The following is a 13399-nucleotide window of genomic DNA, read 5'->3' as shown; positions in this document are numbered from 1 at the left end:
ACTATAATATTTTTCTTCTCAGCATGAATTTCCTAAGCATCTCACCCCTCAAAATAGACACAAAAAATAGTTGATATGTTCCAAACACAGCTGAAGGGAAGACAAGGAGTAAATTGAGAACTTCCACTTGACTGACTGCACCGGATGGGTGCAGTCAGCAGGAACATGGAACTCATTGATCATTGTGTTTTGGGTAATTAATCTATTGTAGCCCTTTCCCCAAATACAAATGTTGCACGCAATAACCAATTTAACGATAGTTAATGGAATAACATTAACATTCACTGGATAAGGAGGTAGTATTACATTTCTGAAAAACCAAAAGAAATAGTAATAATCAGAAATTAGAAGAATGTGAAGGACCTTGCCAGAGCTTATGAGTAAGTACACTCACTACCCAAAGCTTTTACACTAAATTAGAATAAAACATCCTCTTGTTTTTGTGGACAATAATTATAGCTTTTTTTTTACATTATATTAATAATTATTTTTATATGTTTCATAAAAAAAATATTTTGAACCTGTATCAAAGAGTAGTGGCTAAGCCTTAAGTAAATTAAGGCATCTCCCTTACTCTTTTTGACTTAAGAGAGACATAAAAGCAATAAAAAAACAAGACTACATCATGTACAGTACAGAGAGAAAGTATACTTGCATTATTCTATGATTAATCCACTGACAAGCATCAGCCCAATTAATCTACAACAGTAATTAGAAAAGGCTGACTGCTCAGTGGAGCTGAACCAAACCAGTCAGCGGGGATGTAGATTTGGGTGACAAATCTGCCCAACAAGACCAACCATGTTGGAAACTGCCATGATAACAATGAGAACTGAGGTGCAGTTGTCACTCAGTGGCCAATACAACTTATCAACGAGGACATCTGTATATATTAGAGTGGAAAGAATGGATGGTGAAATATGATTAGAAAGGAGGGGTATGCAGGTGTTTGCTGTCAAAACAAGATGTATGTATTCATTAAACAAGAACACAATGTTTTATGCTTATTAGACTACATGCTTACCCTGACTTTTCCCACAAAGACATCGGCCTCTTCTTCTTGGACCGTCACATTGGTGGGTATGGTGGGGTCAAACAGAGGATCGTTATCATTGACATCAGTGACCACAATGTTCACAGTGGTAGTGGACGTCTGGGGAAAAAAGCACAATAGAGCAGACCTGTCAACTCTCCCGTTTTTTCCCGGGTTTCTCCTGTATTTTTACCCCCTCTCCCGCCGTGCTCCCGTTTGGTAATTTTCCCCGTAAATCTCCTGTGTTTCCCTTTTTTTATTTTTACAGTTATACAGAGAGAGAGAGAGAGGTGAGTGAGCGAGAGAGAGGTGAGTGAGTGAGCGAGAGAGAGAGCGGTGAGTGAGCTATGCCCCCACCCCTCGCGAACGGAGCTTCAGATGAGCCGATCAGCGCGATCAGACAGCAGTAAAACTTAACAAAATAGAAAGGAATCCTTCCAAAAAATGGAAAGGTGGGGCAGAGAAATTTAGGGACAAAAAATAACAGCCCGTGAAGCTGAGGCATCAAAATGCGCAAAAATTACTGACCTTTTCAGTAGTGCAAGCACCGGCAGCATTTCCATTGCCGGTGGAACGGCATCAAGAGGCTCAGTGCCTCTCTCTACATGCCCATCCTTTTACTCCACCTTTTAATTGTTTATAGTTTGTTATTAGACAACGTTATAGTTTATTCGAGTTTATTGTTACCTGGTGTTGGTTAATTTAAATATTTATTGTGGAAAGTTACCAAATGAAAGTGCTAAAAATGGCAATGGCAATCCCTGACTGATTTCATCTGTATTGATATAGATTATATCGCCTTTTCAAATATAGCCCTTTATCATGATGCTAAATCTCAATGCTGTGGTCAATGCGTCAATGGGGTGGGGATGGTGGAATATTCACAGGCTGGATGTGGGACGGTCTGGGTCAAAAAGTCCAGGGCCATTTTCTTGTCCCAGTCCGTCCCTGCTATATATGTATATATATATAGATATAGATATAGATATAGATATAGATAGATATATATATATATATACTGAACAAAAATATAAACACTTTTGTTTTTGCTCCCATTTTTCACGAGTTTAAATAAATGATCTAAGACTTTTTCTATGCACACAAAAGGCTTATTTCTCTCAAATTTTGTTCACAAATTTGTTAAAATCTGTGTTAGTGAGCACTTCTCCTTTGCCAAGATAATCCATCCACCTGACAGCTGCGGCATATCAAGAAGCTGATTAAACAGCATGATTATTGCACAGGTGTGCTGGTCACAATAAAAGGCCACTCTAAAATGTGCAGTTGTGCAAAGTCTTAGATCTTTTATTTCAACTCATGAAAAATGGGAGCGAAAACAAAAGTGTTGCGTTTATATTTTTGTAGATATTTAGACACTTGGGAGACTATTTATCCATTCCTGACCAGAAGTATGTTGGGAAACAACCATGCGTTTTGCAAGGTTTAGGGTGGAGTTTAGTATTGGTCACGGTGGGAAAAAAGATGTCAACCAGCATGCTAGTTGGTAGAACCGAGAGAGGAAATCCCTTTCATAATGTAAAAATTATGGTCGGGTGGGGTTCCTGGAAAATCTCCCTTATTTTCAAAGCTCAATGTTGACAGGTATGCAATAGAGACCAATGTCACATTGTGACATTGACCAATGTCGTATTTTTGAGCATTTTTACATTTCTATACACACACGAGTCATTTGGAAAAACCATTAAACTACAGAGCCATTATCATAAAAACATATTTTGGATAATTCCATTTGGGTGAAATGTATGACCAACCTCTAAATGAATAATTTATGTGATGAACTCTGGAAAATGAGATTCTCTAATGCACAAACAGCTTTATTAATAGCATTAGAAAAACAAGGCCAAAAGTTAAATACTTAGTCAAAATGATAACAAAAATAATCTTAAGAGGTATCTTTGCAGTGACAACTAAGTATTATGAGAAGCCAAACAATTAAACAAGTACATACAGTACACAAACTAATTTATACAATATTTGAAAAAAACAAAAAAACATGGCAGCGAACACTGTTGCCATCACTAGGCAACTACGGTGTTATGGAGACATCTCATCTGCATGCACAGACTAGCAGCTATGTTATTTATGATACTTATAGGAAGTTAGAGTAGGAAAGGACTTTTCTGGAGCTCATGATGCACTGGTATATTTGATTAGCTACATGAAAAACCATGTGCAACTGCTTTTTTATTATATTTAGTGCTATTTTTTTTTACATTCTTTTTTTGTACAATTTCACCGTTGGAAGAAATGTGATTCTTCAATAATGAAAGACAACAACTTCGAGTCATAAATGGGATGCACTGCTGCCTCACCCGGGTAATAGTAGTAATCTATGATTTGGAGGGCCAGCCTGTACCAATATGCTGCTGTTAACCTTCAGACAATGACACAGTACGCATACCTTTGAAGCCCTCCTATAAATCAACATGGAAAGATAGCTGAATATGCACAATCTATAATCCCTCAGTGTGCTGGGACAAAGCAGTAATGTACATAATGGTGTAAACGGTCTCCTTTGGGGGAGAAAGGATGGGTTGGTTGTGGGAGGAGTTGGCCCATGCAAGAAAAATACTTCCCGGAAGACAGTCGTTTGAAGTTGCCCTGGCAGATGAGGCATTCAGAGGCACACGACATGAGGGAAATGACCTACTTAATGTCACCTTCATCTCGCCGTCCTTTGGGAATGCCTTCACCATTGTTGTTTTCTTTGTTCTGCCTTCTGAGACGTACATAATCAGCCCTTTCATGTGCGGACTGACATGGCAACCCATGCCGAATGCCATCACACTTGATGTCTCTCTCCCTCTTTCCCTACTTGAACTAGAGCTAGAATGCATGAGGACTCGACTCGTGTTCTCCTTACTTTCATTTTAAAAACAGACATGAAACTAACTACTGGGATAGGTTGCATTCTACACCTCCTGAAGCCAATTAGGGTCTCCATCCTGGCGTGGGCGCTCCTATCAAAGGCAAACATGCCGCTGCTACAGCAACGCTGCTCTACGGCCATCATTCTGATTAATGAGCTGCTATTATTTATTTATCATAGAAAAGACACAGCTCTGTGATGTCTACTGCTCTGTCTCCGCAGTCTCAAGGATTCGGCCGGTAGTGCTTGCCTTTCAAGTGACAACCCTACTGGAAGCCATGTTGCAGGGACTGATGTGCTCTGAGTGTAAAGAACCACATATTGCCTCGTCTGAGGGTAAGAAGACCAGGTTTATCCACCGTCCCTGGGTGAATGTTTAGCCCCTAAGCCTACCTGGCAACTGCACTTATCATCACAGCCTGCGCTGTTAAGAATATAAATTGTGAACCAGCCACACAGATGAGCAAAATCTGTTTCAAGCACTAATAACAGTTTAAATTCAACCATTATTCAACCATTATTCAACCATTATTGCAAACGGGAAAACAATTTAAACTTGCGCGCATATGTAATGTGTGTGTGTGTGTGTAGATGTACATTTGCTTATATTCAAAGAGTAGCACCAGGAGGGAGGAGGGGTTGCTTCCTTGCTTGTGTCAGGTTCCCATGGTTACAGAAGTTCTGTTCTAATTACATATCAGAATCCCTGGTGCACCCCACCCCACCCCTCCTCCCTCCCGCCCTTTCGCTCTCGCTTCCTCCTTTCTGTCCCCTCCTCGCCCTGTACTTATTTTGATCCTCTGCCTGTTTCCAGCCGTTCTCACAGTTCTTACTCTCACAAACTGAGTTCCTCACCTCCACCTGCACCCCCCGCCCCCCTGCACCCCTCAACCCCTCAACCTGCCCCCTTCCTGTTGTGACAGCGTTTCTTCCTAGCTGTGACATTTAGCCCACGAGGGTCAGCTAATAATATACTATGGGGACAAGACAGACACACATACTCACAGTCACGCACGCACACACTAGCCAGGTAAAGGGCTTTGGTTCCTACAATCCGTCCATCAATATTAGGACAGAGTGCATCTGTTTGTGGTTACCTCATTCTGTGAGGTCAAGCCCCCTCTTCCTCTCTCTTTGTTTATTTGCTCTTTCCTCTCTGACCCTGTCCCTGTCCGTCTTCCCTGCCCCTCCCTCTCTAACTGTGACACTCTGTTTCTACTCTGCACTCGTAGTGTTCTGGGGCATCCTTAAATACTGGGACACACCAGCGGCCCATATGCTTCTTTTATAGCTCTGCTCAACACACACACACACACACACACACACACACACACATACATACACACATGTACACACAAATGCACACATACACGCATGCACACACACACAGAGCACTCTGTCTGCCAACAGATGAAAAGGAGCCGTAGGACTGGTTGTTTATGTGTATGCAGGTGAGAGGGGGGGCAATCAACATCACTCCTGTGACAGCTCATCAGCTAATGTTCATTACCTATCACACACAGCATCTTAAAGAGAAAACCACATTTCACCTCGGCCCCAAACAGAGGCAGCTGCGAAATTGAGCCCACCGAGGTTAAGTCTGATTAAATTAAGACGGTTTATATGATTATCAGCTCTAGCTGGGAGACAGAGGGTCCAGCATTCATATTCAGTTACAGTGTCTGCTGTGTTTCTCTGGGCTAAATCACAGAGACAGCTCAGTGAATGTAAACAACCAAAATACACAACTGCTTGTGATGGCATTATATGGGCAGCAGTTATTTAAGCATATTTCTTCCATGTGGAACAGTGAGGGGTTGCTCTAAACCATTGTAAATCATCCATATGGATATCAATCCAAAACTGTTTCCAAAGGCAATATTGCAAAAGAAATTCACTGACAAGATTTGACATCAATATTAATTTCCTTTAGTTTGCAGCATGTTCTGTGCATTGAATTTGCTCTTGCTCTCCATCCCTGTGCCCAGCTCAGTGAACACTGCCCATCCACACTGCCTGAGGAATTGCTTGCTTATCTTGAAATTATGATACAGTCCAAGCAGAGCCCCTAAACACAGTGTGTTGTCTAAACTGATGTGGGACCCATTTCTCTAATCCTGCGGTCATTTCAAGCAACACTGTCTTATCTAGCACTGCATGATACTTAAATAATATCGAGGTATCATGACACCAGATCATAGCTAAGATACCAAAGATTCCGATGCGTGATAGTGGTGTGGGTATTAACCTTTAAGTTCAATAAAGGATGAAGCATAAACAATACTATATAAAAAATATGCCTCTTATCATGACCAGGTGTAATAACAAAGGTGCTATGTGCCTAGAGACAGACGAATGGTTAAGCCTGCAATCAAATCCCAACAGAAATTTCTCTCCTCTGCCCCCCTCTGCTTTCCAACAGTCTAAATTAAAAAGAAATAAAAATTAAAGATGAGTGGGCTGCCCACTTAAAAAATAATAAGAGTGCTGGTTAGCATAATGACAATGCTTTATCACTGAATATTAATCAGCAGCTAGCCTTCATTACTCTGGTGTGGGATTGGTTTGAAGTAGTATTGTTGGGTGAAACTGTAATGTTGTGACACTCTATTAGATTGTCTGGACAGGCTGTGCGACTGTCCACTGCAAGCACTCTTTCTTATGAATCCCTGACACAGTCATCGGATAGTAAGCCCTGTGGGTTCAAACACACTATTAGATTTTCCAAACTAATGGAGCTCGTAAATTGCAGTCAGCCAAATTTTTGAGTTCATGGGCCCTAGAGCTTTGGAAAACTACCACAAATTTATATGAGCTGAACTAATTGGGGGTGAATATGTTCAAAACATTTCAGGATCATTGACCATAAGGAGTTATGTCTCACCCCTCCAAGGTTGCCATCAGAGGCTGTGACAATCAGACGATACTGATCAGTGGTCTCTCTGTCCAGAGGCTTGCCCAGAAGCAGAAGGCCAATCCTGTGGAGAGAGCGGACAGAGAGAAGACACTGGCATTACTAGACAACACAAACACTTATTCTGCACATCCACTGTTTCATCTCTGGAGATAAGAGAGACACGGGAATAAGAGGACTGAGGCAGATTTCTGTCCAATATCTCAGTCTATAAAAGACATATGTCACAGTGCTACACAGGAGCAGCAAAAGCCTCCTATGGACTATCCATAAAGCAAAATGAAACAGGTCAGAAAGCAAATAATTGCATATTGGTTGCAACTGTATTAAGTCAACATTTTGGTCTGCAGACCTTTCTCAAGACATAGTACAACAATGACAACATCACTTCCCTATATAGGTTGACAGCCAGGCATATATATATGGATAGCACTGTATAAAGAGGACACTCCTTCTGTTATGAACTAATTGAAAACTGATGTTTACTTCCTGGCTGTTAACATATAAAGGGAAGATGATGTGATGTTCTCATTGCTATACTCTGTATGTCTTCAGAAAGGTCTGCAGACCAAAACGTTGATTTAATACAGTTGGAACCAATATGCAATTATTTGCCTCCTGACTCTTTTTTGTTTTGCAATATCTCAGTCTACCTCCTGACTGACCTCATCTTGACTTTATGACTTTAACTTTCTGTTCTCTCCGGATTTCTCAAAGAGGTTTCATACTAATATCTCTGATGTTATCATATTCTATCTGTACCATCATATTTCTTTCATTTCCTTTTCCCAATATTTATTAAACAACAAAAGAGGTAGTAAAAATAGGACATGGCTTGTGTACTGAAATCCACCCCTTTCAGTAGCTACAAAAACTCATCAGATACAAATTAACTTGTAGTTGATAGCCAAGGATCTGTTGCTGATTTTGTATGGACTGCATTGGATTGCAATGCATTGGCTATCGCCTTTGCCAGAATCATGTGGAAATGCAATTCATTCTCATTAATACAACAAGCTCACAGGGGAGTACACAATGATAGGGCTTGTTTAGAAATGTTCCTGAGTGGCTTTTTTTCTGTCATAATGAAGAAAGAGCATTCATTTAGGGAGATTTGTTCCATACTTGTGTATACTGCATCACTGACGCAAGAGAGGGAGATGGGAAAGATGTGGTTCAGACTTTATTTACTTCCAGATTAAACAGATGTAAAACACGGCTGCTGATAAAAGAGGATGAGTTCTGGGTGATGAGCAGGTGGGCTTTTAAATGCCCCCACTCTGTCTGTCTCTCTCTGCACCCCCGCCTCTTGCTCCCAAAGCACACAGACTACAGACAGAAGCATCCACGTTTTCCTCCCAATGACTGCAGCAGGCACAGCAGCCCTCCTGCTCCTTCACAAGGTATAATTTGGCACTCTGGCAATCCAAACACAAAGTGTGGATGCATTCCCAAGCAGAACGCCGAATTATCTTTGTTTGCACACACAGGCACACACAAGCACACAAGACACGTGAGCATAAACACACACACACACACACATACACACACACACACACACACACCGTGCACAAAACAATTTCACTGTTGCACTCAGGAGAGGTTCCGTCAGTACCAGAAATGGAAGGCAGGACGACTGCATCTGAATGCACTGCTAGATTAATGCCTGTTGCATTTCCCTCCTGTCGCCCCGCTCCTTCACATTTCTAATTTAAAGCTCCTGTGGCCAAACAGTCCAAGCACAGCCTGACCGCTGCTTCCTGCCTTTCTCTCCTGGCCCATAACATCCAACCGCAGAGGCTCATCTTAAAATCTGACAGGCAAATCGCTATAACCTCGATTAACGTCGTCCATTTCTCTAAGCACTTGCTCTAAGTTATAGTCAGCACATTGTTTTTAATCCCATCCACCAGTTGAGCTGAGGTTCATGAGAGCAAGTGCTGCTTTCCAGCAAACACCATAAACATGCAGAGCACCATCCTTCACAGCCAAGCTGCTATGCTCATGTTTATTTATACTTAAAAAAAAAAAGCCCTCTCTGTGCTCAATGAAGCTAGAGGTACAGGAAGCAATAGATGAGGAGAGATAGTGATGATGAGGATGGTAATGATGTTGATAATGATGATGACTATGATGATGATGATGGTGGTGATGGTGATAATGACACTGATAATAATGATATATGCCTTTTAGCCAGCAAGAGGAGTTTATCCCTAGCTAGAGCGGGAGTCCTGATCTGAACTTGAGGCTGGGTCTGAGAGGTTCACTGATCATGTATGATAGCGGCTTGCCTCCTCTCCCCAGCCACCAGAAATGGAAAGATGTTGCCAGACAGATAGGATCTTGTTAAAAGCGCAGTCAAGAGCGAGAAGGCCGGGGGTTAGAGGCTATCCATCCAAGGATTATATTTGATGAAAAGGCACGCTAACATTTGATCTTTCATTCCACTCAGATCGTGTCTCTGTATGGTTTATTGGACTCACTGTACAGGACTTTAGTTCCAGCTGGCGTAAATGTAATCTGTTTTACCTGAGGTTTGATTAGGATGTCATTAGTGTAAGCCATCTGTGTAGTGTCTCGTGGCTCACGTACGACCCCGAGTCCCGCTCACCACTAGAATGGTGAGTGAATCTGAAGCACTTCCACGTCCCCCTGGGGAACCTGCCCCATTTAGGGGGAGTTATAGACTAGAGAGCCCATTATTCATATTAGCTAGATCGAACGCACCAGCCCCATATGTGGCCTGAATCTGAACACGCAGCTATGCAAAAACTCTTCACTGCATCATCTTGCAGTTCCGGGGGTTGAAAAATGTGTGTGAATAAGGGCTCAGTATATTGCATGCTCATCAAGCATACATTACCAGCTAATCATCCTTTGATTCATCATGCGCTATATCAGCACCTGCTTGAAGTTATTATACTGCAAGGTTGCTGAGAGCTTGTGATGTGATTGTAATATTTCTGCCCCGCAGAGGATGTACTAGAGCAGTACGTGTGTATTTGTTTCAGCAAGACTTCTGTCATATCTGGTTTGAGAGATTACAGTGGCAACAACAACAGCTGTCTCCCATCATTTTGATAGTGTCACAATGTTTTCTCTTACTGTTGCCACCATGAAACTGGAAAGTAATCATCCCTCCATAAAACAAACCATTTCAACACTGCGGAGCAGATTAAGAGTAAACAAAAGGCAGGAATACAATGCTGCAACACAGCTTGTCCTTGCATAGCTGGGAGACTGAGGATGCAGACGAAAGAGGCTTTAATCAATTAGTGAGAAACGTGTCTGGCAGTGCCCCGCATTTTCAGTCTCCCCACGTCCCTTCAGTTGTATGCAAGGCCCTCTTCCCTCCATATTTACTTGCTTATTTAAGGGACAGTAAAAAGCACTGGCCACTTAAATATTTTATGCCTTTCCCCTGCACCCCACCATCACACTCTCACATCCCTTCTCCTCCCATTCCTTCTTCTCCACCACCATCACTCCCTCTGACAGTCTGTATCATCAGTGGGAGGCTTGATGATGATTTCCCTCTTCTTTCTAGTTGTTTGAAGCGCCTCCTCTTCTTCCTTCTGCCTCCCCTCCCATCTCTCTCCCCTGATTTTCATCCAGTGGTCTGTGCCCAACACAGTGGAGGGAAGGACAGTTGTGAACTCTCGGTCACAACATGTCATTACTCCTTGCCAAAGCCCTTCTCTAGCCTTTGCACTTGAGAGAACAACATGAAAGGCTAAAGCTTATCGAAGATTATTATAGTCAAGATATTCCTTTGCTGGAGTTCCTTAGATCATATGTTCCACAGAGCCTTTGATAAGCCAGCCACTGTACGCAATATATTTTGTCCCATTCCTCAAAAATCCTTGTAGTGTAGAGTGCCCTTGTAGAAATATAACAGTTTGCCAGCTAAGGGGCTTGTTAGGGTAACTGGGCCACAGTCTAGGAAAGCATTTTCCTATTCTTAGGCCACGGCCACACTGATCTGTTGTGTCTATCCGTCTCAGCTGTCTGTTGTCTGGACAGGGCTGATGACGGACGGACGGATTTGTCACCATCTATTTAGTCAATCACAGGTGACCCTACCTTTGTTTTGGAAAAAATAGCAGTGAACACGGAGATAACGGTACGACCAAAACAAAGATAAAACAGAGAAAGCCAGTAAAACATTGGGATGACTGTAGGTTTTTACTGAATTGATACTGTATAGTGTTCTTTTTTCTATGAAGTAGCACCATTATGAGCAAAGCTTTACTTTCCTGTACTTCTGCCTCGCCCACCATGTTGACCTTCCAAAGCAAACCAATAGACAGAAATCTATCTGTCAATAATTCTGTCCATTCTCTGATGGATCAATGTAGCCGCTGCTATATTCTTTTCATTCTAAGACTATGCTGTCAAAGGAACATGTGACAAAATTCTGTCAAACAACCATTCAATAACCTTTCCATCCATGCATCCATCCATCCATCCAGCAACCGATGCACCCGCCTCTCTATCCCTCCATCCATCTACCCACCCATCCATCCCTCCCTCTCTAATACGTTGTGGTGGCATAGGCATACCTTATGGGGCTGTCTGTACTTGAAAAATAGATGAGCTTACGTTTCAGAGAGGTTGAAGATCTGCTGGGAATCCCCACTCTGAATGCGGTACGTGATTGGGTCGTTCTCTCTGTCTGTGGCCTGGGGAGAAAAAAGGAGGGGCTTGAAGGTCACATAGTACCATTTTAGCTGAAGGCTAAGTGATCTGACAATTTAGCAACTAGGATGTTGGACTGGAGTGATGGTGAGCATATGCTAGAGAGTGATGCATGATACAAAAGGACAAAATATGTTGATGGGAACACTACAACTGCAATATACTTTCATGGTCTTGTTTGGTTAAATTCACAGATTCAAAATTGCCTTGTTTTGTTGTAAGACATGACATTGGTTAGGGTTAAAATAAAACATCATAGAGGCCATTCTTTTTACTCAAGAAGTCATGGTCAAATCGGCTACATCAATACAATACAGCCTATATATATAAAGCCTGTGGGAACACTGACAGTATTTGTGTAGTTGGAAAAACGTAAAAAAAAAATGTAGCATCATATGTCTCATTAAATTCCACAATTTTATGCATATACGTGTCTTGGTGTGTGTGTGTGTGTGTGTGTGTTCATGTTTGAGTGTCTCACCTGCAGATTGAGCAGGATGGCTCCTATCCTCATGGCCTCACTGACTTCCAGGCTGTAGGTGAGGAGGGGGAAGCGAGGCGGGCTCTGGTTGTTTGGCGGCAGCACCTCAATGTACACCGTAGTGATGGAGCTCCTGCCAGAAACAAAAGCGCACATCAATCCACTGACTCCCTGCATCGTTTGTTGTTGAGTCACAGTATTGAACTAGCTTGCCAATAGCACGGTGAAAATACTGTATATCTATTATGTATTACTCATTGAGAACATCTAGCCTCTCAGCCAAGGTTCTTTTCTGTGTTTGAAACTGATGGATTTAAAGTGAAACTAACAGGTTTTGGTAACATTTCTTTGTAAGTGGCACTTCTATCAGGTTTACAATGGACTCACAGCATGTTTCTTGACACATTCGTAAGTGAACAAACTGGTAGGGGCTTGTTATTCATGACATATTCATGAGTGAACAATCAACTGTTTCAATTATACATTTTTGCAGCGGTAATCAACTGGGCTATGAGTCTTAGTTGTTCGCTAAAGAGGGATATTATTGTTTAAGAGCGGACATAGCCGACATGAAAACAGAACTATGAATGTGTTCATTCATTCATTTATCATGAAACATTGTGTTTAGCCTGCTATAAAGGTACTTGTGTACATGAAGAAAATGTTGCCCAGCTTTGATCATGGTAAATATGGACAATCATGGACAATAATGTACAGTACTGTTCTACACTATCTCCAAGGACCTTTCCACATGCAACCTGCTACACTTTAATCTTGAGCTGCTGAAATGTGCCTTTGCCTACTGTTCTTGGCAGGTCCAATTGATGTGTTTGCACGGTGAAACCCAGTCATGGGGAACTATCTCATGTAATACCTATTCCACCCACAACCCCAAAAAATCCCCCAAATGCTTTGTAATTTCAGCTGGCATCTGAAAGTATTTGCTTTTGCAGAGTATTCAAACAAAGTTCTTTGCCTGATCAACACAAGATAAAGGCGAGACAATGTATCAAACATTTCATACCACAAAATAAGGGAAGAGAGAAAACAATGTCTGCAATGTTAGACTGAACAAGACCATCTGTTGTTGAATCACAACAGCTTGTCTAAAGGCTTGTCAGAAATGCTTTTCTGCATAATTCAGCACAAAGAGGGCTTTCAATGCCATTCAGAAGCTAATTAGTGAATCACTATATGAACACACATTCAATTAAATAAAGCCATGTAAAACAATGTACTAGTGATAGGATACAGTCAAATGGAACATTGACTGAATATGTTTAAAGGTTTGGTTGTATAACAAAGAATAACATGGGAGCATATCCGCACTTTGATAAGTAAACAACTACACATCACTTCACAAACATTAACAAATCTTTCATT

General features: G+C 41.7%; 1 protein-coding gene across 1 annotated transcript in view; it reads right to left on the bottom strand.

Annotated features, from left to right (window-relative positions):
- LOC139641497 (protocadherin-15-like) overlaps positions 1-13399 on the bottom strand; it is a gene marked incomplete at its 3' end in the record, with an annotated part of 98643 nt that overhangs the window by 69628 nt on the left and 15616 nt on the right. The window contains exons 9-12 of the mRNA XM_071515918.1: positions 12017-12149; positions 11440-11519; positions 6808-6901; positions 1025-1153 (exon numbers count right to left, since the gene is read on the bottom strand). Of these exons, the coding sequence (XP_071372019.1) occupies positions 1025-1153; positions 6808-6901; positions 11440-11519; positions 12017-12149 (436 nt within the window). The remainder of the gene's footprint in view (positions 1-1024; positions 1154-6807; positions 6902-11439; positions 11520-12016; positions 12150-13399) is intronic.

Source organism: Centroberyx affinis, unplaced genomic scaffold (assembly GCF_046629955.1).
Source record: "Centroberyx affinis isolate AG114_WGS23_722 - 3 ecotype Tasmania unplaced genomic scaffold, CSIRO-AGI_Caff_v1 ptg000034l_1, whole genome shotgun sequence".
Taxonomy (NCBI): domain Eukaryota; kingdom Metazoa; phylum Chordata; class Actinopteri; order Beryciformes; family Berycidae; genus Centroberyx; species Centroberyx affinis.
The sequence above is the reverse complement of the archived record's forward strand: the minus strand, read 5'-3'. Positions and strand labels throughout refer to the sequence as shown.